Genomic DNA, 21,775 nt, shown 5'->3' on the forward strand with positions numbered 1-21,775 from the left:
ACGACAGATAATAAGTGTTGGCAAAGTTGATGAGGAACACTGCTGGTGGTGTTGTACCATGACGTGGAGCACTTTTTAAAGTTTTGACAGTTCCTAAAAATACATGACTTAACAAAATTGCACTTTTAGATATGCACCTGTGTTGGCTAGTGGTTTTGTTTATTTGTTTGTTTGTTTTTGTCAATTTGACATATGCTAGAGTCATCTGGGAAGAGGGAACCTCAATTAAGAAGGTGCCCTAGTCAGGTTGGCATATAGGCATGTCTGTGGGGGAATTTGCTTGATTCATGATTGATGTAGGAAAGCTCAAGCCCCTTAATCAGTGTTGCCCCTGGGCTGGTCCAGGTGTGCACAAGCCTTGGAGAACAAGACAGTAAGCAGCACTCCTCCATGGTCTCTGCTTCAATTCCTGCCTCTAGTTTCCTGCTTCTGTTCATGCCCTTTCCTCCCCAAGTTGCTTTTGGTCTGTGCTTATCAAAGTAGTAGAAAGCAAGCTAAGACAAGATCCAAGAGAAGAAAGAAGATATTTCCACACAAACTTACAAACAAACGCCTACAGCAGCAACATTCACAGCAGCCAAAACAACTCAAATGCCTATGACTTGATGAAGTCACACGCAGTATGATGCAGCCCATACGCACATACTATTTGGCAATTTTTTTTTAATTTATTTATTTATTATGTATACAGTGTTCTGTCTGCATGTATGACTGCAGGCCAGAAGAGGGCACTAGATCTCATTACAGATGGTTGTGAGCCACCACGTGGTTCCTGGGAATTGAACTCAGGACCTCTGGAAGAGCAGTCAGTGCTCTTAACCTCTGAGCCATCTCTCCAGCCCCCAACTATTTGGCAATTTAAAGGAAGGAAGATGTGGATGAAACTTAGGAAGTGTTAAGGGACAGATGCCAATCATAAAAGACCACCTTTCCTTTCTGTAAAGTGTGGAAAATAGACAAATCCAGAGACAAGACAAGGGTAGTAGCTACTGTTAGGTCTCATGCAGTTCATATATCCAGAAATAAGCTCAATCTGAACTATACAAGAATTGCTCCTCGTCGTCGTTTAGAGAAAAGCCAGCATTCTTCAGGAATTTGTGAACCAGGTTCCCAGTCCCCCAAAGGAGTCATTTCCCTCTACTCTGGCAGAGGGGACATACATCTCTCTATTGGCATATACCTGTGATGGCTATCAGCATATCAAAGTCCATGCTAGCTTCCAAGCTCCCTCAGGCCCTATTCACAAGTGTCTGTCATACATTTCAAAGCTACCATACCAGCTTCCACTATTCTGTCTCTTCTATCTCCACTATTCTGTCTATCTGTCTGTCTGTCTGTCTGTCTGTCTCCACTATTCGGTTTCTCTCTATCTCTATCTCCATTATTCTCTATCTCTCTCTATCTCCACTATTCTTTATCTCTTGCTATCTCCACTATTCTATTTTTCCGTCTTTCTGTCTGTCTATCTCCACTATTCCGTCTTTTTTTACCTCCACTATTCTCTGTCTGTATCTCCACTATTCTTTCTCTTATATAGTAAGGCCCTTCTCAAAAAACCAAAACAAAGCAAAACCAAGTGTTTCCTCCCATAAACCATAACCAGCTAGGGCAAGAATCAGAGAGAGAGGATCGTAAACTTGTCTGGAGGCTTGTCACTGCTGGTGGCTCTAGTGGTTCTTTCTGTCCTCCTGAAAATCAGCCAGTAAGATTTAACAAGCCCTGTAAAACAGCTCATGGTCTATGACTACAGCCTCATCGTGAAATTATACCCCAAGGACATGGACGAGCAAAAGGAAAATAAAGAAACATAAGCATATAGCCCAATGGTTAAAAATAAAGAAACATAGAGCCATTTTATAGAGTAGCAACAGGGCTAGAGAAACTGTGAAGTAGCAGCTCTAGGCTGTTGAAAGTATGTAGGGCCGGCTCTAGCTCAGAGGCAGAGCACTTGCCTAGCATGAATGAGGCCCTGCGCGCGCGCGCGCACATACACACACACACACACACACACACACACACACACACACACACACACACGAGAGAGAGAGAGAGAGAGAGAGAGAGAGAGAGAGAGAGAGAGAGAGAGAGAGAGAGGTGCATAGATTTCATTCATTGACACTTTGAATATATGTATTATTTCCATATTTCAAGACTTTTCAAAATCAAGAGAGGCGTGCCCTAACTTGACCACATTAAACTGAACAGGTTGTGCATACTCTACAAGTTAGTTCACAGTAGCTCTATTAAAATGACCTGTGTCTGTGAAAGCTGAATACTTTGGACCTGCGGAAGCAGAAAGTATGTGTTCGGCAGTTGCTCCGCAGACCCTTCTGTAGAGACTCTGCGGGTGCCCACTCCAGATACCTGCAGGGAAGCAAGAGAAGCATGCTTCTGTCAGTGTCAGAACGCCTTGTCTGCATGCACCTCATGACCATCTACCCTCATCTACAGAAAAACTAAATGTTCCTCACGACACCTAACCCCTCACAGGGACACCTCTTCTGATGTGTTTAATGGAATCTGGTGAGAATTAGGCACACCTAACCAAATCTGATGCTTAGATTCCCCGGCGCCACATCTTCAGGATGCCCCGAGTACCCTGTTCTGTGAACACCAGCAGCAAAACGATCTTTCACACCCTTCCCACTATCTTGATTTGAGTAGTGATATGAACGGAAAGCTCCCCAGGAACAGACTGCCATAGAAATACTCCTGAGCAAGAGTAGGTAGGCAAAGTGTCAGAGTGGTTCTTAGTGCATCCCTGTCACCTGTCTGAGAGAGAAGAGCCTGCTAGGTTTTATTCTAGAAAACTGTATGGTAGATAGTTTGGGCTTCATTCTAAGATACTTCAAAGACCCAGGCTTTATCAGGCTGCAGGGGAGGTTCTGTGGCACACAAAGCAGACGGGTGGAAGCTGATAGATTTAGCATCACTCTAGGTTAGAGTTTAATGACACGAAATGGTAGGAAACCTCTCCAAGAGTCCTTTAAAAAAATCATCAAGTTCTCTAAATCAGCAGGCAAACTATGTGGCCAAAGGCCAAGTTACTTACATGATAGGAGAGGACTCCATGTGAGGAGGTATTAATAAATAAGGAGGTTTCAGTGCTTCCTTCCTCAGTAGGTAAGAAAATAATTCTGAAGGAAGTTCTCCCCATTGCTGGGATTACCTGAAAGGAAAGTACCTGGTCAGTCATCTGGAGGACTGTTGGCAGACTGGCCTTTTGACTGCTTCTGCAAACAGTCCCCTGCACATCCTGTATCCTTTCTCAGCATCACAGAGCCCTGAGCCTCTCTAAACTGACCACCTCCAGGGCAGACTGCCGACTCCTGACAGATAACTGTCCCGTGCTCTCACTCCAGAGTGAGTCGTGTGCCTCGCCTGTCTACTCTCTCCTCTTCACACCCACATGTTCACACCTGTCTTTAGCTAACCCAGGTCTGTTTCTATTTAAGTACAGAGGATAATGTACATGTGAAGATTTATTATTAAATATGTTGACATTACTAAACCCAGGGACAGTTTATCCACATAAACCAAACCAAACCAACCATGAACCAAATGTGGAAGGGCTTCTCTGTTAACATTTCCTTGGTCTCAGTAGTTTGTGAACATTGTAACATCGAGCAGATATAGTAACCAAAATAAGTAAAAGCTTAAAGAAGTTCAAGGTCACTGGAAAACTACAGAAGACTATGGTCAGCAGCTCTGCCTCCATACAAGCTAACCACAGAAGGCCTGCTCACAAGGAGTCCTGGCTTTGTGAGAAGGTCTGAGAGGGTACAACTATAAACCCAGCACTAGTTACTGAAGCCCCAGCATCCGTGGCAATCTTAAGAACAATAATATAAACTTTCTCTAGCCATGATAAAGCCATACTAAACATACATACATTACTACAGTTTCTTTAAACATGTCTCCCCATTAGGTATGCAGAGCCACTAAAGCTCTGAAAGAAAATGAAAGAAAAAGCACACATAAAGCAAACAAAAATCTAGAAAATGGAAACATGGGTATCAGGAAAAGGGGATATCAACACTCACCCTGCAATGGACAGGCGGCACATGAAAATGTCTAGCAGCTGTGAACACTGAGTTCACCACAACCTCGCTATCTCTGCTGGGGTTGTAGGCATAGAGAAGCTTCGCTGCAGGATGCCCCAGGAACCTGGTTGGGGAAATGGAAAGGCAAGATACTTGTGATTATCACTATCACTTACATACACGTGCATACACTTACACACAATAATTTATGCTAAAGACTGAGCCCAGGGTGCCATGCATACTACTGAGCTACATCTCTAGCCCATGTATTTTTTTTTAACCCCAGAGAGCTATCAACATTCACTAAAAAGTTTAAGGAGGAGGAGGAGGAGGAAGAGGAGGAGGAGGAGGAGGAGGAGGAGGAGGAGGAGATTGTACAGCACTATCCTCAAGGCCAAAAGCCTCCATCATCGTGTGTCCAGCTGTGGCTGGTTGCAGGAGATCACAGCTGGGTGTGCTGACAGCTAACAGTCCCTCACAGGAGGGGCTGGGGAAATAAGTCTTCATAATTGTGTGTGACCCTGGAGAGGGGCTAGCGTATCTAGGCTTGGAGACCTGAAGGAAAGAGGCACCATCGACACAGCCATGGGGCATTATCATCCATGGTGGGTAAGGACTTCCCAGAGTAGCTGGGGTTACCCATGCTCTGTAACCCCTCATCCGTGGTGAAATCAAGCTTTATTTTCATAAGCCGAATGACAATCTCCACTAGCACTCCGTTTCTTTCTGTGTTGTGACAATTCAGCACTTCTGGGTTATTAAGTGCCTTCATGTCTGTCTGTTTATAGAACCAAACATGCTCTGGCATGTACTAGCATATCTAGGGTTCTCATTCAAATCAAGATATATTTAGAAAAGAAACTGCATTCCCCACAAAAGCTTCTCTGGGCCCACCATGAAAACTTGAGGATCAAGGCCCGGCCTCGTAAGCTAAATAAATGTGTGCACAAAAGGTTATCACTGAAATTAAATGGTGGCAGACATATCCAAGGAATATTAGGGGGAATTTTTCCCTTTCTCACAGGACTGATGGATGATGTATGGAGATGTCAAAAGAACAATACAAAGAAACCAAACCACAGCGTCCACGTCTTAGAAGAAGCTTATGGGACCACTGGTCAGCACAGAAATCCTCACCCCTCCTCCAAATAGCCTATGTTAATTTACTCCCAATACTGGGGTAAAGTACATTTTCACACTGAACTGTCTGGCAAATACATTTTTGTGATAGTTCAAAGAGGGAAGAGAGGGAAGGAGAGGGAGTTTTCATGGAACTCAGCACCGCGGGAGAGCACTCAGGAGGCTGAGGTGGGGGAATTGCAATAGGCCTGAGGTACAGAGAGAAATCTTGTCTCAAAAGCAAAACAACAAACAAAAACCTGTACAGGCAGAAAGCTTTACACACAATCTGAAAACTTCCCGCCAACCTCCCAGTCATGGTCTAATGGAGAGATCATCATGCCAGGGCTTTGGCTGGCAGCCTGACAGGAGGACCACACAGCACAGGGGGGCCTCCAGCCCAGCCCTCTGCAATGGGTCTGGGTCATTTCATCTGACCCCTACTGTCTAGCACTGAATTCACTAGTTCAATTAGGGTGCATCAGAGCCTGCAAGTCCTTCTCCCAGCTACCCAAATCCACGGTTCTTATCAGTATGGCCCCAAAATAAACCTACTCCAGTTTAAGCAAAATCCTCATGTGTTATACTTGTATTTCTTTAATTTTGCTCCAATTTTTCTAATAATAGAAACGTGCCGTTTATCCTAGCAGGATCGGAAGACTGAGGACAGGACTACCTACACAGCAAGTCCAGAGCAGCCTGGGTTACTCTGCCGCAAAAAGGGAAAAGTTCACCTTAGTAAGAACGATATGCATGTTGTTTCTCTCTGTTCAGTGTTTGGACATTTTGTCCCAGCTTTCATGGGTACTTTTCTAAGTGCTCATCTTAATGGAAGATTTTAATACATCTGATGTGTATTTTAAATCATAAATAATTTAGAACCTCCACTTATAAATAAAACACACCATCAGTGTGATTAAAGCCTTGGTTCTTTTAGTGTTTAAATTTTTATTTACTTTTTTTTCCATTTATGTGTATGCGCGTATGCATCAACTGAGTGAGTGCATGCCAGAAGGGTATATATTGGGGCGAGGGACATCCACGGAGTTCATACAAGGGCATCAGATCTCCTGGAGCTGGAGTTACAGGTAGCTGTGAGATGCCCAATACCGGGCCTCTGAAAAAGGAGCAAATACTCTTAACTGCTGAACTACCACTCCAGCCCTAAATATAATTCAATTTTAAAAAAAAATCTTTTACTGCTAGGCATTGTGGCGCACATCTTTAATCCCAGCACTTGGGAGGCAGAGGCCAGCAGATCTCTGAATTCAAGGCCAGCCTGGTCTACAGAGCAAGTTCCAGGACAGCCAGGGCTACACAGAGAAACTTTGTCTTGAAAAAACAAACAAACAAAAACCCTATTGTAAACATAAGGGTCACTTAATAAACCAGTCAGAGAGCTGGGCTCATATCTGCCTTTCTTGCCATAAATGAGTACAGACTTCAGTGGCTTTAAGAAAAAGGCACCAAGCAATCAACAAAGCTATTTAAACTTAGCACTTAAACTTATTCCCCAATGCTTTACATACTACGCACATAACTGCGCACAAGTGTTCTGGTTTACTAGAACTGCATTAAGAGGAGATGGTGGTGCCCTCCACAGCAGGGTGACTGCAGCCACCGTCCCAGCTGAGACAGAAGCCTTCTTAACTGGCTATTTTTAGCCTCCTTTTCAGTATTCTATTTTTACATGTGTTAAAAGGGTATGAATTTCCTTTGGTAGTGACAACTGGAAGATAATCTATTAATTTAATATGACAAAAGAATGATGAAAATGTATGAATGATTAGCACTTGCAGTCTTGGGACCAGCAAAATGTTAACCCTTAGAATAAGCTCCCAGGGAACGGAAGGAAGAGAAAGAAGCAACAAGATCCCGACTCTGCATCTGAAACGGAAACCAAACTAGGAGAAAGTATGTTGTCTGCCTGAGCTATCAAAACAATGGGGGCAAACGCTGGACCAGGAAAGTGAGGGAACCCAGGTATGGCGGCTACTCACAGTTGTGAGCTGTCATGTGAGGGCTGGGAACTGAGCCCAAGTCCTCTGAAAAAGCAGCAAGTGCTTTTAACCACAGAGCCATCTCTCCTGCACCCAAATCACAGAATTTTATGTTCTGAAAGAGTAAATGACAGCCAGGATCCTATAAATTGTATTTATTCCTACTCTAGCTATATTCATCATGATCCATTTCATCATACCAACCAATCTATAGATTTTAAGATAGCCCTGCATACACATACACACACACACACACACACACACACACACACACACACACATTCCCTTAAGGAAAAAAAAAAACTTGGTGTGAACTACTCACTCAGATTTAAAGTCAGTGAGATTATAGGTCATCTAATTGATATTATCAGTTAAATGATTATAAATTTAGCTTTTAACAAGTTTCTTTATCTAAAAATAAAAATATAGTAATTCAATACAAAATACTTCTGGGCACGGTAGTGCACGCCTTTAATCCCAGCACTCAGGAGGCACAGCCAGGCGGATCTCTGTAACTTTCAAGCCAACATGGCTGCAGTATAAGACCCTGTCATTAATTAAATAATGGAGTAATTAAATCAGCACCTAGAATCTTGTAAAGTCAGTAAAATACCTTATAGAAAAATTTCTTTTAAAAAATATCAGCAAGACATTTCATTTCCAAGTCCGTTCGTCCCTGTCATTCTAGCTTCAGAAACTTAGAAGGAAATGACAAAAATGGTAGATGAATGCACAAAGCAACCGACCCCGCTGGCCCTGGTGGTCACTCATGACCACGTGACCCCGCCAGCTTTGCCTGAACTCCTAGAGTGTGCGGAGCAGGCCCTGCGAGCCTCTGCAGAGCTTCAAGGAGGCTGATTTGAGGAAGTATCTTTTTAACGCCACCTTCCTCCGCACACAAGAGCTTGGTACAGTTAAGTTTGAACTGCATCACAGACAGGAGTTCTAAGCTGCCTCCTCTCCAGCCTCCGCCTCCTCTTCCTCAAGCCTGAATTTCTTCATTCATGGTTCTTCACACCGAGTCTCCTCACAGCTGATCTCACCTTCTCTACCTAAATGTCCACAACTGACTCCAGATACTGCCGCTAGAGTACAACTTCCGGGCTGACGGCACGGCGGGAAAGGTCAACAACTACATCTGGCCTCAAAGAATTCAGAAACCATCAGCACTCAGTTTTCCTACTATAAAACAATCCAACTTATTCCAGAAAAACAAACGCTTGATACTGACTTCCTACTGAAGTCTAGCCCTATCAAACAGTATAAAGCGTATCATTAAATAACTAAAGGGGGGAGCTAATGGTACATCTCAGCAGTAAAGCATATGCCTGGCATGGACAAGGTCCTAACTCCGATCCTTAGCACTGCAAAACAAACTACAAAAAAAATTAAGAAAGGACTTAAAACAACTTTTACACTCTCCCTTTCATGAAAACATTCCTTTAACAAGTCTCAGGATAGATATCCTTTCATGTTATTAATATGCTTAAAATATAACACTGTGTATATATCATCATATGAAAGATACACTGAGAATAGGGGCTGGAGAGAGGGCTGGGTGGGTATCAGCTCACACTGCTCTTGCAGAGGACTGGGGCTCAGTTCCCAGCACCCACATACATGGGGTAGCTCACAACTGCCTGTTACTCCAGCTCCAGGATGCAATGCCCTCTTCTGGCCTCTGTGGGCATCTGCACATAACCACACCTCCCAACACATACATACATAATTAAAAATAAAAAATCTAGGAAAATATACTGGAGATAAATGCAAATACAATGAATTATAATAAAAAGATACTTACTGTATTCCAAAATCTAGAACTGATGGCTGAAAATGTAAGCCTTTTCCAATAAACAGTTTCTCTGAGAAGCTAAAAGACAAGAAAAAAGAAGAGACATTAATTGCTGTAATTTTAAAATTTGGACGTTGCAGTCATGTACGTAGGCCATTGACTTTAAATTCAAGAGATATAATTTTACTCCCTTACTAATAAATATGAACTAGAGTTGCAAAAACTTTGGACATTCTTAGTTTATAGTTACTATAACATTTATCAAGTGTACAGAGCTTGTCAGCATGGTGATGACATAAATGGGGCCCCACTTAATGATTAGTAGGTTTCTTTCTACATGAAATCAGGTAATGGGTCTATCTTCATATACCCAGAATAAAGAAAACCTCCCAGGTAAAGTAGGTGTAAGGACACCTTGGCCCCTAAATTTGTTAGACTAAAGGTCAACAGAGAAGGGTCCGTGTGTCATAGCCAGACCAGCTCCTGAAGGCAGGCATAATCTCCAACCAGGTCTGCATTTTAGTCCTTTATATTTTTTTTTTTTTTTTTTTTTTTTTGTGATGAGTTACTCTATAGCCCAGGCTAGGCTGCTAACTCACTATGCAGCTCAGGCTGATCTGCAAATCTCCTCTCAGCTCCTGAGTGCTAGAAATATAGATATGAACCATTGTTCACGGTATCTATTTTTAAGAATAAGAATCACATAAAATCTCACATGGTGAGTCACACTTTTAGCACTTGTTATTCATTATTGTGATCTCATTTCCCTTTAAAGGTCACAGGGCTGAAGAGATGGTTCAGAAGTTAAGGGCACTTGCTGCTCTTTAGAGGATCCAGGTTCAGTTCCCAGCATCTACACAGTGACTCACAACCATCTTTAATTCCAGTTCCAAGGGACCTGACTGCCCTTTTGACTGACTCCTTTGGGCACCAGGCACATACATGCTACACATATCTGCATACATACAAGCAAAACATTATACACATAAAATAAAATAAATATTATTTGAAAGTCAATGGCCGTAGATCAATTCAGTAGAAAAACATAGCAAACACATGTAAATGAAAAATATAATAAAGATATAACAAAATATATAAACATCTAGATAGATTAGTTAGATAGATAGACAGATAGACAGAACAATTTGAAAGTTACATAACCCAGAGATGTTTAACTGGAGAAGCTCCTTAAGTAAGCATGCTTTATTTGGAGACTCAAAATAGCTTTCCATAATAGAATTCTGCCATCTTTTCCTCCTCCCCAAAAGCCCCCAGGAAGCTGGTCCAGCCTCGGTCATCTGGACCTTAAATCTTCCAGCTAGTAAGTTTTGTGACCTTTAGCAGATCTGTTCTGAAAGCCCTCACTATTCCAGCTGCAGTCTTTTCTTCCATCCCTTCCTCTAAGCCTCTAATCCTCCCCCTGTCCTTTCTTGGTTAGAGGTACCTAGTCTTCATCCCATCTCCAATACCGTAAGCTGTGTCAATAATAAAAGCAGCACTTTGGTCTCATCTACCTAGCTGTCCTCAACTTTTCCCCCTACAGAGAGTGGACACAGAGGAGGTGTGCTGCTTATTGGACTCCTCCAAACCCCCAAAGCCCAGCATTAATGCTTTGATTTGCTTGTAAAGAAGACCACCAGCTGCCTCCAGAACAGAAGTGAAAATCTCATCGGTCTACCATGGGTTCCCACTCTCTATACCAAGCTGGTCAAGGATTAGCATTCCAGGCGAAACATAAGCAGCCTTAGAGAGGCTACAGAAATGTGCTGCATTAATAATGAGCAACAACAATTAATAGCAGTCTTCATGTCCAGTGCAGTGAGAAGTGAGTTGATCATCAGGTTTTGTACATGGTTTCCAAGTGGACAGATGAAGTCTGGAGGATTTCATCAACTCACCAGGCTCACAAAGCGCAAAGAGGCAGAGCCAGAATCCTAACTCAGATCTGTGGCAGCTGGACTGGAGAATGCTATCAAGTTTAGGCATCAAACAACCTTCAGGGAACCAACTAGGCCTAGCCTACTGGAAAACAGCCTGGATTGCAGAGGTCTCATAAGCCTGGTTCCACACTCACAGCCATGGCCTTCCTGTCCTGAGTGGGTCAGTAACTTAATTTGTCAGTGCCTGCCTTATTATCTAAAGAGTTAGGGGACTGCAGTATTTAGCTTACAACTGTTCAGAGGACAAGGCCTTTGCTTCAAGCCTGAACATGGTTTATGTAATAACCATGTTACAAAGAGGATGACATTCATCTAACCAAAAAAGAAAGGAAGACAAATGGAAAGGCCACTGGGGCTCAGTGTCCATGCTGGCCTCTGGAGTGAGAGGTCCCAATGAAGTGACAGTGACTGTCTATGAATAGAATAAATTAAACACAGACCTGGACTACATCCCACATAACAGATTTTCAAATTCCACGGTCAGAAATTTCATGTACTCAACAAAAACCAGGCAACTGGGGAATCAATGCAAATAATATAGCAGAAATATCCCCAAATTTCTCTAACTTTAAATAGAAAAACAAAATCCCATCAGTGATTTTTTTCCCCTAGACTCAAAGAAAAGATTCATTTTCCTCATTAGTAGATTTTTACCTCATCTGCTTTGAAAATTTGGAAAACACACAAAATTTAGAAAACATATCAAGGCATATGGAAGTTTAACATTAGACTAAAATAATGGTTAATGTTAATAATAATAATAATAATAATAATAATAATAATAATAATAATAATAATGGTAAAAGCCCGTTAAGAGACAGTATTGATCTAGAGAGTCCTCACACACATGCTACCAGACAGGAAGGCTGCTGGTTAAGATTACAATTCCCTCCCCACAAACTACAATTTCTCTTTTCACAATAAATCTTTGAAACTAATCCTACCCAACCTTTGTCTTAGGCATTCTCAGAGCCTCAGAGCTGTTCCTTTTTAGGTAAAAGACCTTCCTCATCCTCATCCTTCCTCAACCTTCCTGCCTGCCTCCCCTTATGCCTTGACTCATGCGAGTCCTCTGTCATACCCTTTATAATAAAACAGGGAACAAATGTTTCCCTGACATCTGTGAGCTGCTCTATCCAATGTATCAAAAACCTGGGGGTTGTGGGAACCTTATCTACAGCCTGTGGGTCAGAAGCTTGGGTGAAACAACATGGGCCTGTGGCTTGGCCCTCAAGTGGGGAAGAGGCTTGGGGACTGGTCTTGGTCTGTAGGCTCTGACAAGACAGAAAATGTCAGAACTGAGCTAGACTAGAGCTCTACTGCAGAACTGATCCCTGCTAGCTGATGGGGAAAGTCCCACACTTCTAGGAGTCACAGAAATCCTTTGTGTTCATTATTGTGGTACAAAAGTTAAGGAGAAAGGGTGGCTGGCTTTCCAACAGTGAGTAAGTAGCTAGTAGCCATAATTTAGTCACATACAGATGTCAAAATGTATCCTCAAATTATCAGTGCTAAGAACTTAATGCTGTGTTTGAAATGCCAAAGTCATTTCCAAACCAACACCTTCAAAGAAATAATCCTTAGAGGCCCCAGCAAATGAACAATGAGAAACCTTCTCACCTCCATTCTTCCACAAGCCAACATTAACTCTGAACACTTCACAACCCATTATGCAGGAATGGCAAATCTCACCTGGCCTCTTTTACTCTAGGGAGTCCTATAAGGCACAAAGGAAACACACGGATCTCATCAAAGCCAAACGTATGCTATGTATTTTAAATTTTACCCTGTATCCGTTAAAATAGAACAATACAGGAGGAGCTGTCCTGCTTCTGGGACAGGGACAGGGATGGACACACAGGTGGAAAGCCCTTTCTCTCTTATCTATGTACCCACTCTTCCTCACACGCAGTCCTACTGGAAGATGGTGATTGAGACTGAGCCCAGAACCTTGTGTGGGCCAACAGCAAGCTTTACTTCTGATCTACAGCTTATTTTAAGTCCTTATTTTAAAGACGCCCACCTTCTGCAGAGAACAAACCCTTTCAGCAGCCAGACACAGCTAGAAGGCAAGGTCCATCTTTGTCTAAATGACCTAAATTAAGTCATTCTATACTTTTTAAAGGTCTATCTCTGTCTAAATGACCCAAATCAAGGCATGCCATACTTTTTTTAAAAGGCATATCTCTGTCTAAATGATCCAAATTCTTTTGTCTTTCTCTTTTTCCTAAACTTTGGCCACATTTTTCTCTATACATATAAAATAAAGCCAAATACAACAAAATTAAATGAAAAATAAGCTTGAAAAGGTGGCTAATCCAAGAGAAAAGCCGTTTGATCAGAAATGAGACTTTGAGTCAGAGGCAGCTGTACTAGGATCCCATGGTGCGGGACTCAGTTCCCATTTCTGCAGAATGGGTGTGCGGTGCTGGATGTAACTGACATTCTCAGAACTATGTGGACACCTAGACTCCTTACTCCATGTTGATGTAGGTGCTGAGGTCATATGTACCCTTTTAGAAACAAGAGCTTAGACAAGGAAATGAATTAACTATAACCAGCTGTTCTGGCTGTTCAGGGGGCTTGTCACCTGTTCAAAGACAATACTCCACTTTTCTAGAGCGAACACCTTTCCCAACCATGGCAGCACTAGAACAGCTAAGAAATATGGCCTCCTTAGGCCACCACCTGGGTGTGTGGGTGAGCGAACAGGCAAACCACAAGGCCCTCCTACCAAGAAGAATGAGGACCTTCCTGGAGAAAAAAACAAATGGGAAAAACAGCAAAGGTTTCTTTTCCTTATTAACCATGGGAGAACCCTGGACCTCAAGTAGCTAGGCTGGTACCACTCTTAGTGAGTTCCAGCCCCAGCTCCAACGGAGTGCAGAGAATGGGGCTGTATGACATGAACCTCAGTGAACAGCTACCGCAGTTGAACACTAGATGGAGGCCATATCCAGATGTGCTGAGAACGGAAGCAGAAAGAGGGAGTGGGTGACAGCGGAGCAGGGGCAGCCCGGAGCCTGGAGTGGCTTCCAGAAAAGGTTCTGCTGGACCACCGGGAGTGCTGGCCAGGTCTACGGGTGCTCAACCATGCCCCAGCGGACAGAATTTTCTATGCTTTTCTCCTAAAGTTTGCCACTTTCCTGAGATGAAGCACTGCTTCAAAGGATGGCTTGCTCTTTCCACACAACTGAATGAGACACACAGTGACCGCCACGGAAGCAGCAGGGAAGGCACCTAACTCTTCTCTATACTTCCCAGTGGTCTTTTCCAACAGCGGCGCTCAGAGCCTTACCATCTATCAAGCTGGCTGCCTTTTAATAAACTGTTCCAACACCTAGAAAACACAGTAGGTTTTTTTCAAAATTCAAATTGTAAAAACAATTTAAAGCCAAGACAATGGCTTTGGCCAATGAATAAGAACAAAAAAGAGAAATAAACAAAAGAAATGGTCCATACTCACATCACAAAGCCTCTGTATCAAAAAGGGGGAACAAATTACTCCATGAAAAAATAATGTTCATGTCTACATTCTGCTTTTCAGAGAAGACATTTTACATTAAGGACCTACTCACTAGACTGTTCTCATTGCTCACAACAACACACTATGGCAGTAACAGAAGTGTTTCCAGACCTGTGGCCTCTGCGAAGGTAAGGATTCCTGCATCAATACCTTTGCATCCATTCTTCTCGGTGGTATGCACCCCAATGAGATACCCATTCCCCCGAACAAAAAACAGGCATTTCTAGGACTCAGTCCCAGTTCTCAGAGGCCTTCGAGAATTTAGTTCTTGCACAGTGTGCAGCTGTACCACAAATCAATGCCTGCAGAGACAGAAAATGCCCATCTTGGGGCAGGCCTTACTGACTTGTCTCTGTGGATCCAGACCATGAAGTGAACACATATAAAACAGTTTGCTTTATATGTGTTCCCCACCACTGACCTCCAGCACTTCCACCACAGACATATGAGCTATCATCCCACCTGGTCACTGGCAGGACATTCTAAAACCACCAGCCAACAGAGACTTATCGAAGTGTTGGTTACCTCGGGTAACAGGAAGTCGACCAGCATACACTCCAATTTCATACATGAGGAAATGACCAAATTTGCCCAACCTTTTGCCAAAGCCCTCCTGCTCCAGGGTAGAGATGGGATGTGAACACACTGGGAACCCCTGGCTTCATGGCCTGCCCCTTCCTTGTTATTCTGTAGCCCTCCCACTCTCCTGCTGAAGGCACTAGTGATCCATGGCCGCCCCGTGGAGTCCCGGTGAGCTTCCCTAATCTCTCTGCTGGCTGCCATCTCCGGAGCAGCCCTCGCTGGGTTTCTAGGAAACTGTTCCTGTATGCCCTCCTTCTAGACAGCTGCACCAATCTCTGTCTACCCCTCTCTGGCTCCTCCTTCGCTGTGCATCTCTGCACAAGACTGTTTCTGGGCTCTTCCTCCCGGCTCTCTTCCTCTGGCCACTGGTTCCTGCCCCCCACTAGGTCTGCCATCTCTAAGCCTTTGTTGATTCATCACAAAGACATTTGTTATTTGGTGGCTATTTAGGACCTACTTGACAACATTTGTAGATTTTCCACCCTACAGCTTCTGAACTTGGAAATGGCCTCTTACCTGTTTTACTAGCTCCCCTTGCAGCTAGGGTACTGTCACATGACCAAGATGTGACCAAACTGACTCACCGGAGGCAGGGCAACAAGCATTGAAGAGACAGGAAGGAAGGAAGGAAGGAAGGAAGGAAGGAAGGAAGGAAGGAAGGAAGGAAGGAAGGGAGGGAGGGAGGGAGGGAGAAAGGAAGGAGGCAGAGTTCCTCACGTGCGCAACTGTGTTAGTGGCAAGGGTGGCAGTGTCCCCCAGCAGTTTCTTTTGACAGTCATTCTAGCTGTAAGTCCTCGATAGCTTGTGTTCCCCAAGCCTATTCTTAATTCTTCCTAGAGATCCTGCCAGCTTCCAGTATCTTCAAGAAATTCTTTTTTTTTTTTCTTAAAAGCTGGCAATAGTTACTGTGATTTAATTGATTCATTCCCCCAAGCTTGTGTATCTGTGGCCTAGACTCCTCTGTAAAGCTCCTGGCTTGACATTCCATCTGTACCAGAACCACCTCTGAGAGAGACAGTTGCCAGCACCTCTAGGTGGAATCCAAGATGGCAGTGGCCTTGGTGTATGAGATTCCCGTCTTGCAGAGTGGCTTGTCTATGTGCCCACTGGGAAGCCATGTGGGCACTCCACTCCTGTAGCCATCCTTGACTCCACAAGCAAGTGGTTCTAAGGAGTCCCCAGGGATTTCATACTTTCACACCACTTAAGTTTCTTGTTCTCCATACCCACTCTCAGGACTTTATTTTCAAAAAGCACTGTATTTGCAATTCAAAAAACTTCAAAATATGCCATTGCATTCACACATTAGTCACAGTGCATTCTGCATGCTGCAAAGAACTCTTGTAGCCACATGGACTGTAAAAATCTGTCAAAGAACAGACCAGCAATTAAGTGCCTATTTCCCTGGTTCCTGCTCCAACTTTCTTCTTTCTTCAATTCTTCAAACTCCTTTGTGGTTTAAAGACTGACATCTTTCCTAGACTCTAGAGGTAAGTTGTACTATCATGTTAAAATAATTTGAATATGATTTCATAATGTACAAAATAAAAAATCCATTTTGTCTTTCTTCCAGCTCCGGGAGCTGGAAGATAGCACAAAGCATAATTTAGTAGTAGATGTCTGCAGCAGTAATCTTACACAGAGCAAGGGAGACAATGCAGAACTTCACACAGAGAACAAAGGTAATAGGGAGACTAGGCATAGGGTTTTTTCTCCCTTCAGTATAGACAAGCAATGCAGCCATGCTCAGTTCCCAAAGCATCCTTATAAATTTTAGTATTTACAGTCCTTGAAGGTGTGTGCTATGGTTTGGAGAAGTCCCCCAAAGACCCATGTATTATAGACATGGTCTGCAGTCTGTGGCTCTACTGGGAAATGGCAGAACTTTAAAGGTTCAGGTAAGGCCCAATAGGATTTAGAAACTGGAGGCATGGCCCTGAAGGAGATATTGAGACTCTAGATCCTTCTTTTCCTATCTCTAGAGAAAGTCTTCTTCCCTTCCCCATCCCCCACCCCCCAATACACACACCCCAGGAAGAATGACCAGAGGTAAAAGGTTTTATAGCTCTGTCATCACCCTGTGCTGACTTCCCAGACTCCAAACCAGGGAGATCAACCCACCATGGAATGAAACCTCTAAAACCGCAAGGCAAAATAAACCTTTCTCCCTACAGGCTGATTAGTGTAGGTATTTATCCCCATGATGAAAAGCCAATAGTGAGCCTGCCTCTTTAAAAGATTATCTGAAAGCTCTTGGATCAATCTGATAGCTGGACTTGTTTTTATTATAATACAGGAACTGCAGGCTTTGGACACTCCTTTCTTCTACCTGCATTAGGATCTCACCACAGCCAAAGCGTAGAGTTTCAAGACTCAAAGACAAACACGGAAGGCTGCCTCACTACTGTGGATGTCCTACACCCCTGTGATGGGATATCACACACATCCATGATGAAGTACAGGCCCTAATCATTCGGGGAGTTCACAGGAGGAAATGATCACCGGCTATGAAGAACCTTTAGAAAACTACTCTGGAAGGAGAGCCATCTGAAAGGGGTCTAGAGATCTTATATACTGTCTTCAGTTTGGAAAAGTTCAGAAAAGAGGTTTCAAACAAAGAGGGAAACTCAAGACAAATTATTAAAAAAGCTTAATGACAAAAACTGAAGCAAGGCCGGGCGGTGATGGCCTTTAATCCCAGCACTCGGGAGGCAGAGCCAGGCGGATCTCTGTGAGTTCAAGGCCAGCCTGGACTACCAAATGAGTTCCAGGAAAGGCGCAAAGCTACACAGAGAAACCCTGTCTCGAAAAACAAAACAAAAAAAATGAAATAAAATAAAATAAACTGAAGCAAATAAAATGTCTCAGTTTCCACAGCAGCATCTCAATTGAAATACATTTCATTGACTTATCTTTATCTCAACACAGGGGGCCGGCAGGATGGTTCAGCCTAAAGGTGCTTCCCAGCCGGCTAACAGCCCCAGTCTGATCCCCAGAACCCACAGTATGGAAGGGGAGAACTGACCACTGTACGCCGTCCACATACACTCCATTGCATAAATGTGTGTGTGTGTGTGTGTGTGTATGCTTCATACATACTACACATACCATAAGTGTGAAATAAAACAAAATAAAAATAAACTTTTAAAAAGTCCCAACATGAGAAAATTATCAAAATAATGTTTATACAAAACACAGAATGTTAGTAACATTGCCTGAGAAATCTAGCGAACTTTTCTAAGCTTTTTAACTGCTTCGTGAAGGGCAGGTTCATGGTCTGCTTGGCCATAATGAAGCAGCCTCATGGCTTTACAGCAAATATGAGAATCTAGCACAATACTAACATATGCCTCAATGCTTCACTCTGCCTATTTTTATTTCTATGAATATTTGCATAATATGGTATCATTCAAAAAGTTCAACTCCTTTCTGCTGAAAGAAATACATATATTTTTCTCTGAAAGGAATGTTTGAAAAAGTAATGAAGGAGTGCAGTTCCACAGGCCTTGTATGCACAGGCCTTGTGATTAAATCTCAGAACCAACAAATAAATGAATAAACAAACAAACAGAAAGTAGCAGAAACCTTCCGAACGGCAATTGCAAGCTGTCTACTGAACACCCATCACATACTTGGCCACAGAACATGACTTACTGCCAAGCTCACTTGTATGCAATAAGCCTACTGTCAGAGTGGCTCAAAGGCAAATTTCTCTCATATGAACCCCAAAGAATAAAAAAAAAAAAAAAAAAAAAAAAAAAAAAAATCAGTCTATAATGTGCCCAGAAGAGTATTCCTTAATATAAGACAGAGAGGATAGGAGATCAGTTCAGAAGTATGTTGCATCAAAGCAATGTTCTCTTGACCACACAATGGTAACATTTCTGTTTCAGTGCCAGGCTCTGTGGTAGATTGTTCTCTGAGCCCCTACCACCACCCAGGCCCTCCTTCTTCCACATAATGGGGTCTTAGCTGGGCACACATCCAAGGCTCCTCTGAATGTGGGCCTAGCCAGTGATGTAAGTTCTAGCAAACTGGCTGGAAGCTGAAGCTTCCAGGAAAGCTGTGGCCTCTTCTTATGCCCTCTCCACCTCTGCAATGGGTGGCACACCATGAATATCCGAGAAGGGAAGGGACCACAGTGTCTGCATGCAGTGGGGTCCTGGAGACCTCCTGGAGCAGCAGCTGCATGGCTCTGCCTCTCCTGGGAGATGTGACCAAGATGTTTTTTACTGCAGTTGAGGCCGCTTCTTACCTTTTTCTAATGACAGAAACTGCCAGCAGCCACTACTCAGAGGCACCAGTCCTATGCAAACGCCTGTTACGGCATCTGCCCATGCCAGATTTTCATAGTGTCCAGGCCCTGAGCTTCCCAGTTCGAGTAACGTAAACATAACTCAAACCTGTTAGAGGAAAAAGATAGTTTCCTGCCTTTCACTGGGAAAAGGGCACTGACTTTGACTGTGGTCCTCAGTAGCTTTAGTCAAGTGCTGATGTCAATGAGAAATGCCTACATATGGCTGGTGAGAATCAGTGCTCTGTCTCACTATCAGCCAGAGAACTGTAAGAACCTCTGTGAGACACTGTAGGGAGCCAAAGGTAGAGCTACTCCTGATTGACACGTTACACCAGAGGAAAGGGGCGAAAGGAACACAAGGGCAATGTCCCCATCTGACTTTCAAGAATCAAAGTCCTGGAAGGGAACCTCGTGGTGGTTTGAACGTGAGTGGCCCTAGAGACACATATATTTGAATGTTTGGTTCTTGGATAGTGAAACTGTTTGGGAAAAACTAGGAAGTGTGGCCTTGTTGGGGGAGGTGTGTCACTGGGGGTGGGCCAGTGTCTGTCTGTCTCTGTCTCTGTCTCTCTCTCTCTCCCTTCCTCCCTCCCTCTGCCTCTCTGCCTGTCTCTCCGACCCGCAGCTTCCTGTTTGTGGATCACATACAAGCTCTCAGCTACTGCTCCAGTGCCACGCCTGCTGCCTACTGTCTGGCTTCTTGGTGTGATGGCCAGAGACTCATCTTCTAAAACTGTAAGTAAGTCTCCAACAAACTCTTTTATAAGCTGCCTTGGTCATGATGTTTCTTCACAATAGTAGAAAGTAACTAAAATAGCCTCATCAATAGGAACCCAAATGAACCTACTTTTTAAAGGCTGCTCATAACCTCTGTCATTATTGGTATACAGGACCTTCTTCACCTGGGGCAGCTGGCAGGAAACAGTTGACTTCCTGTTCTACTTGAATTGTTATACACAGGGACCCCACAAGTGTGGAAGCCCATCTGGGTTTCCTGGTAGCTTTGCCCAGCAGGCCTGCATAAAGAGGATGATTGGACCACGGGCCTGAGTGCAGGTGTTTGGAAGGGTATACATTTGGCTGTATCTAGCGTGGGGTGGGGGTGGGGTTGAGGGGGGTGTCCTTTGCTCCTCCCCTTGGCATTGTTATAAAAAACCCTTTGGAATAAAGTTCTGGGCTGGTGGGTGGAGACCCAGGCCCTCCCGAGGCTATTCTGTGTTTTCTGTCTTTCCTCTAGTTATCTAGGTATCTCTTTCTAGCTAGTATTTCTCACTTCTCCCCTGGGTCGTAAAAGTGATGGCTGGTCTCTCACACACAAGCTCTTGTAAAGCCAGAAAAGGAGTAACATGGAAAACTGTGTCTTGCTTCCTTGGCAATACTGGGAGGAAGGTGTCCATGGGACACACCACAGTGGGACAAGAAAGAACTAAATTTCCAGGGCCAACAATATCACTGGACTCTAGGCAGACCATGGGGCTAATTAGAAAGCTATGCGCAGAGAGTAAGGGTCTTGTGCCCTTCAGCATCCTCTATTAGCACGTAACACCTGTGAACCCAAGGAAGACCGAATGAAAGACGTCCTGTATAGAGCCCCGCCAATGGTCAGGTGGAGTGCAGGCCCTTACCTGGAAGGAAGGGAAGAAGATGGACAAACCAGGGCGAGCTACAAAGATCTGTTCCAGAATTCCATTTATTACACGCAGAGTCAGGGAAGACTGGCAATATTCTGCCAACTGGATTCCAGAGAACTGACAGCCACAGGCTGCACTCCACAGGGACCCAGCAACAGTAGCTGGGGCCTCCCTTTCAATTGAGCCAGGGAATTTAATTGTTCTTAATTATACAGATGCCACTCATATGCAAATCATGCACCCAGAGTTTTCCTTTTAAATTGTAATTTTTCTTTCAAACTCTTGAGTGCTGAAGTGTAATTGCTGAAGAGGTTGTAAGAGAAAGAAGGGCCTGCTGGTCCCCAAGCCTAGGAGCCAGGGCCTATTTGCTCAGGGCCCTTCTAGGTCTGCTCCCTTCTCCCAGCAGGTCAGCCCCCTTCCTGCTCCAGGAACTCCTTTTCAGCCCCCCTCTAACCACTTCCCCGTCTCCCTCCAGCACTCTCCAACCCTAGACAAAGAGCAGCAAGCATCCTGTGCAGATCCACAAAGGCGACTAGGCAGCTGGAGAAAGCAGGCAGCAGCAGGAAGTGATTTGATCCCTCCAATGCTCAGTCAATGGCCATCAAGTCCCAAGTAAAGCTCTCCATCAAGGCAGAAGATTACGATAGCAACTAACAATGGGGGAGAAGGGAGGAGCTATTGTAAGGAAGGGAAAAACTGGGTACCGCTTGATTACGATTCAAAAGTAAATAAAAAACCAGAAGCGAATACGAGTATTGCTAAGAATCACCTCCCTCTTTTATTCTTGGAGTACATGAATGTGACTAGTTCACAATCAACAGATCCTTTGGGAATCAAAAACT

At 43.8% G+C, this 21,775-nt stretch overlaps 1 protein-coding gene across 4 annotated transcripts in view; it reads right to left on the reverse strand.

Annotated features, from left to right (window-relative positions):
* Positions 1 to 21,775, reverse strand: part of Tmem131l (transmembrane 131 like) — a 142,822-nt gene that overhangs the window by 61,017 nt on the left and 60,030 nt on the right. For all 4 annotated transcript variants that reach the window (XM_059265542.1, XM_059265540.1, XM_059265539.1 and 1 more), the window contains exons 4-7: positions 8,967 to 9,035; positions 4,044 to 4,167; positions 3,053 to 3,169; positions 2,254 to 2,364 (exon numbers count right to left, since the gene is read on the reverse strand). In XM_059265542.1, the coding sequence (XP_059121525.1) occupies positions 2,254 to 2,364; positions 3,053 to 3,169; positions 4,044 to 4,167; positions 8,967 to 9,035 (421 nt within the window). The remainder of the gene's footprint in view (positions 1 to 2,253; positions 2,365 to 3,052; positions 3,170 to 4,043; positions 4,168 to 8,966; positions 9,036 to 21,775) is intronic.

The sequence above is a fragment of the Peromyscus eremicus genome, chromosome 6 (assembly GCF_949786415.1).
Source record: "Peromyscus eremicus chromosome 6, PerEre_H2_v1, whole genome shotgun sequence".
In the NCBI taxonomy this organism is placed as follows: Eukaryota; Metazoa; Chordata; class Mammalia; order Rodentia; family Cricetidae; genus Peromyscus; species Peromyscus eremicus.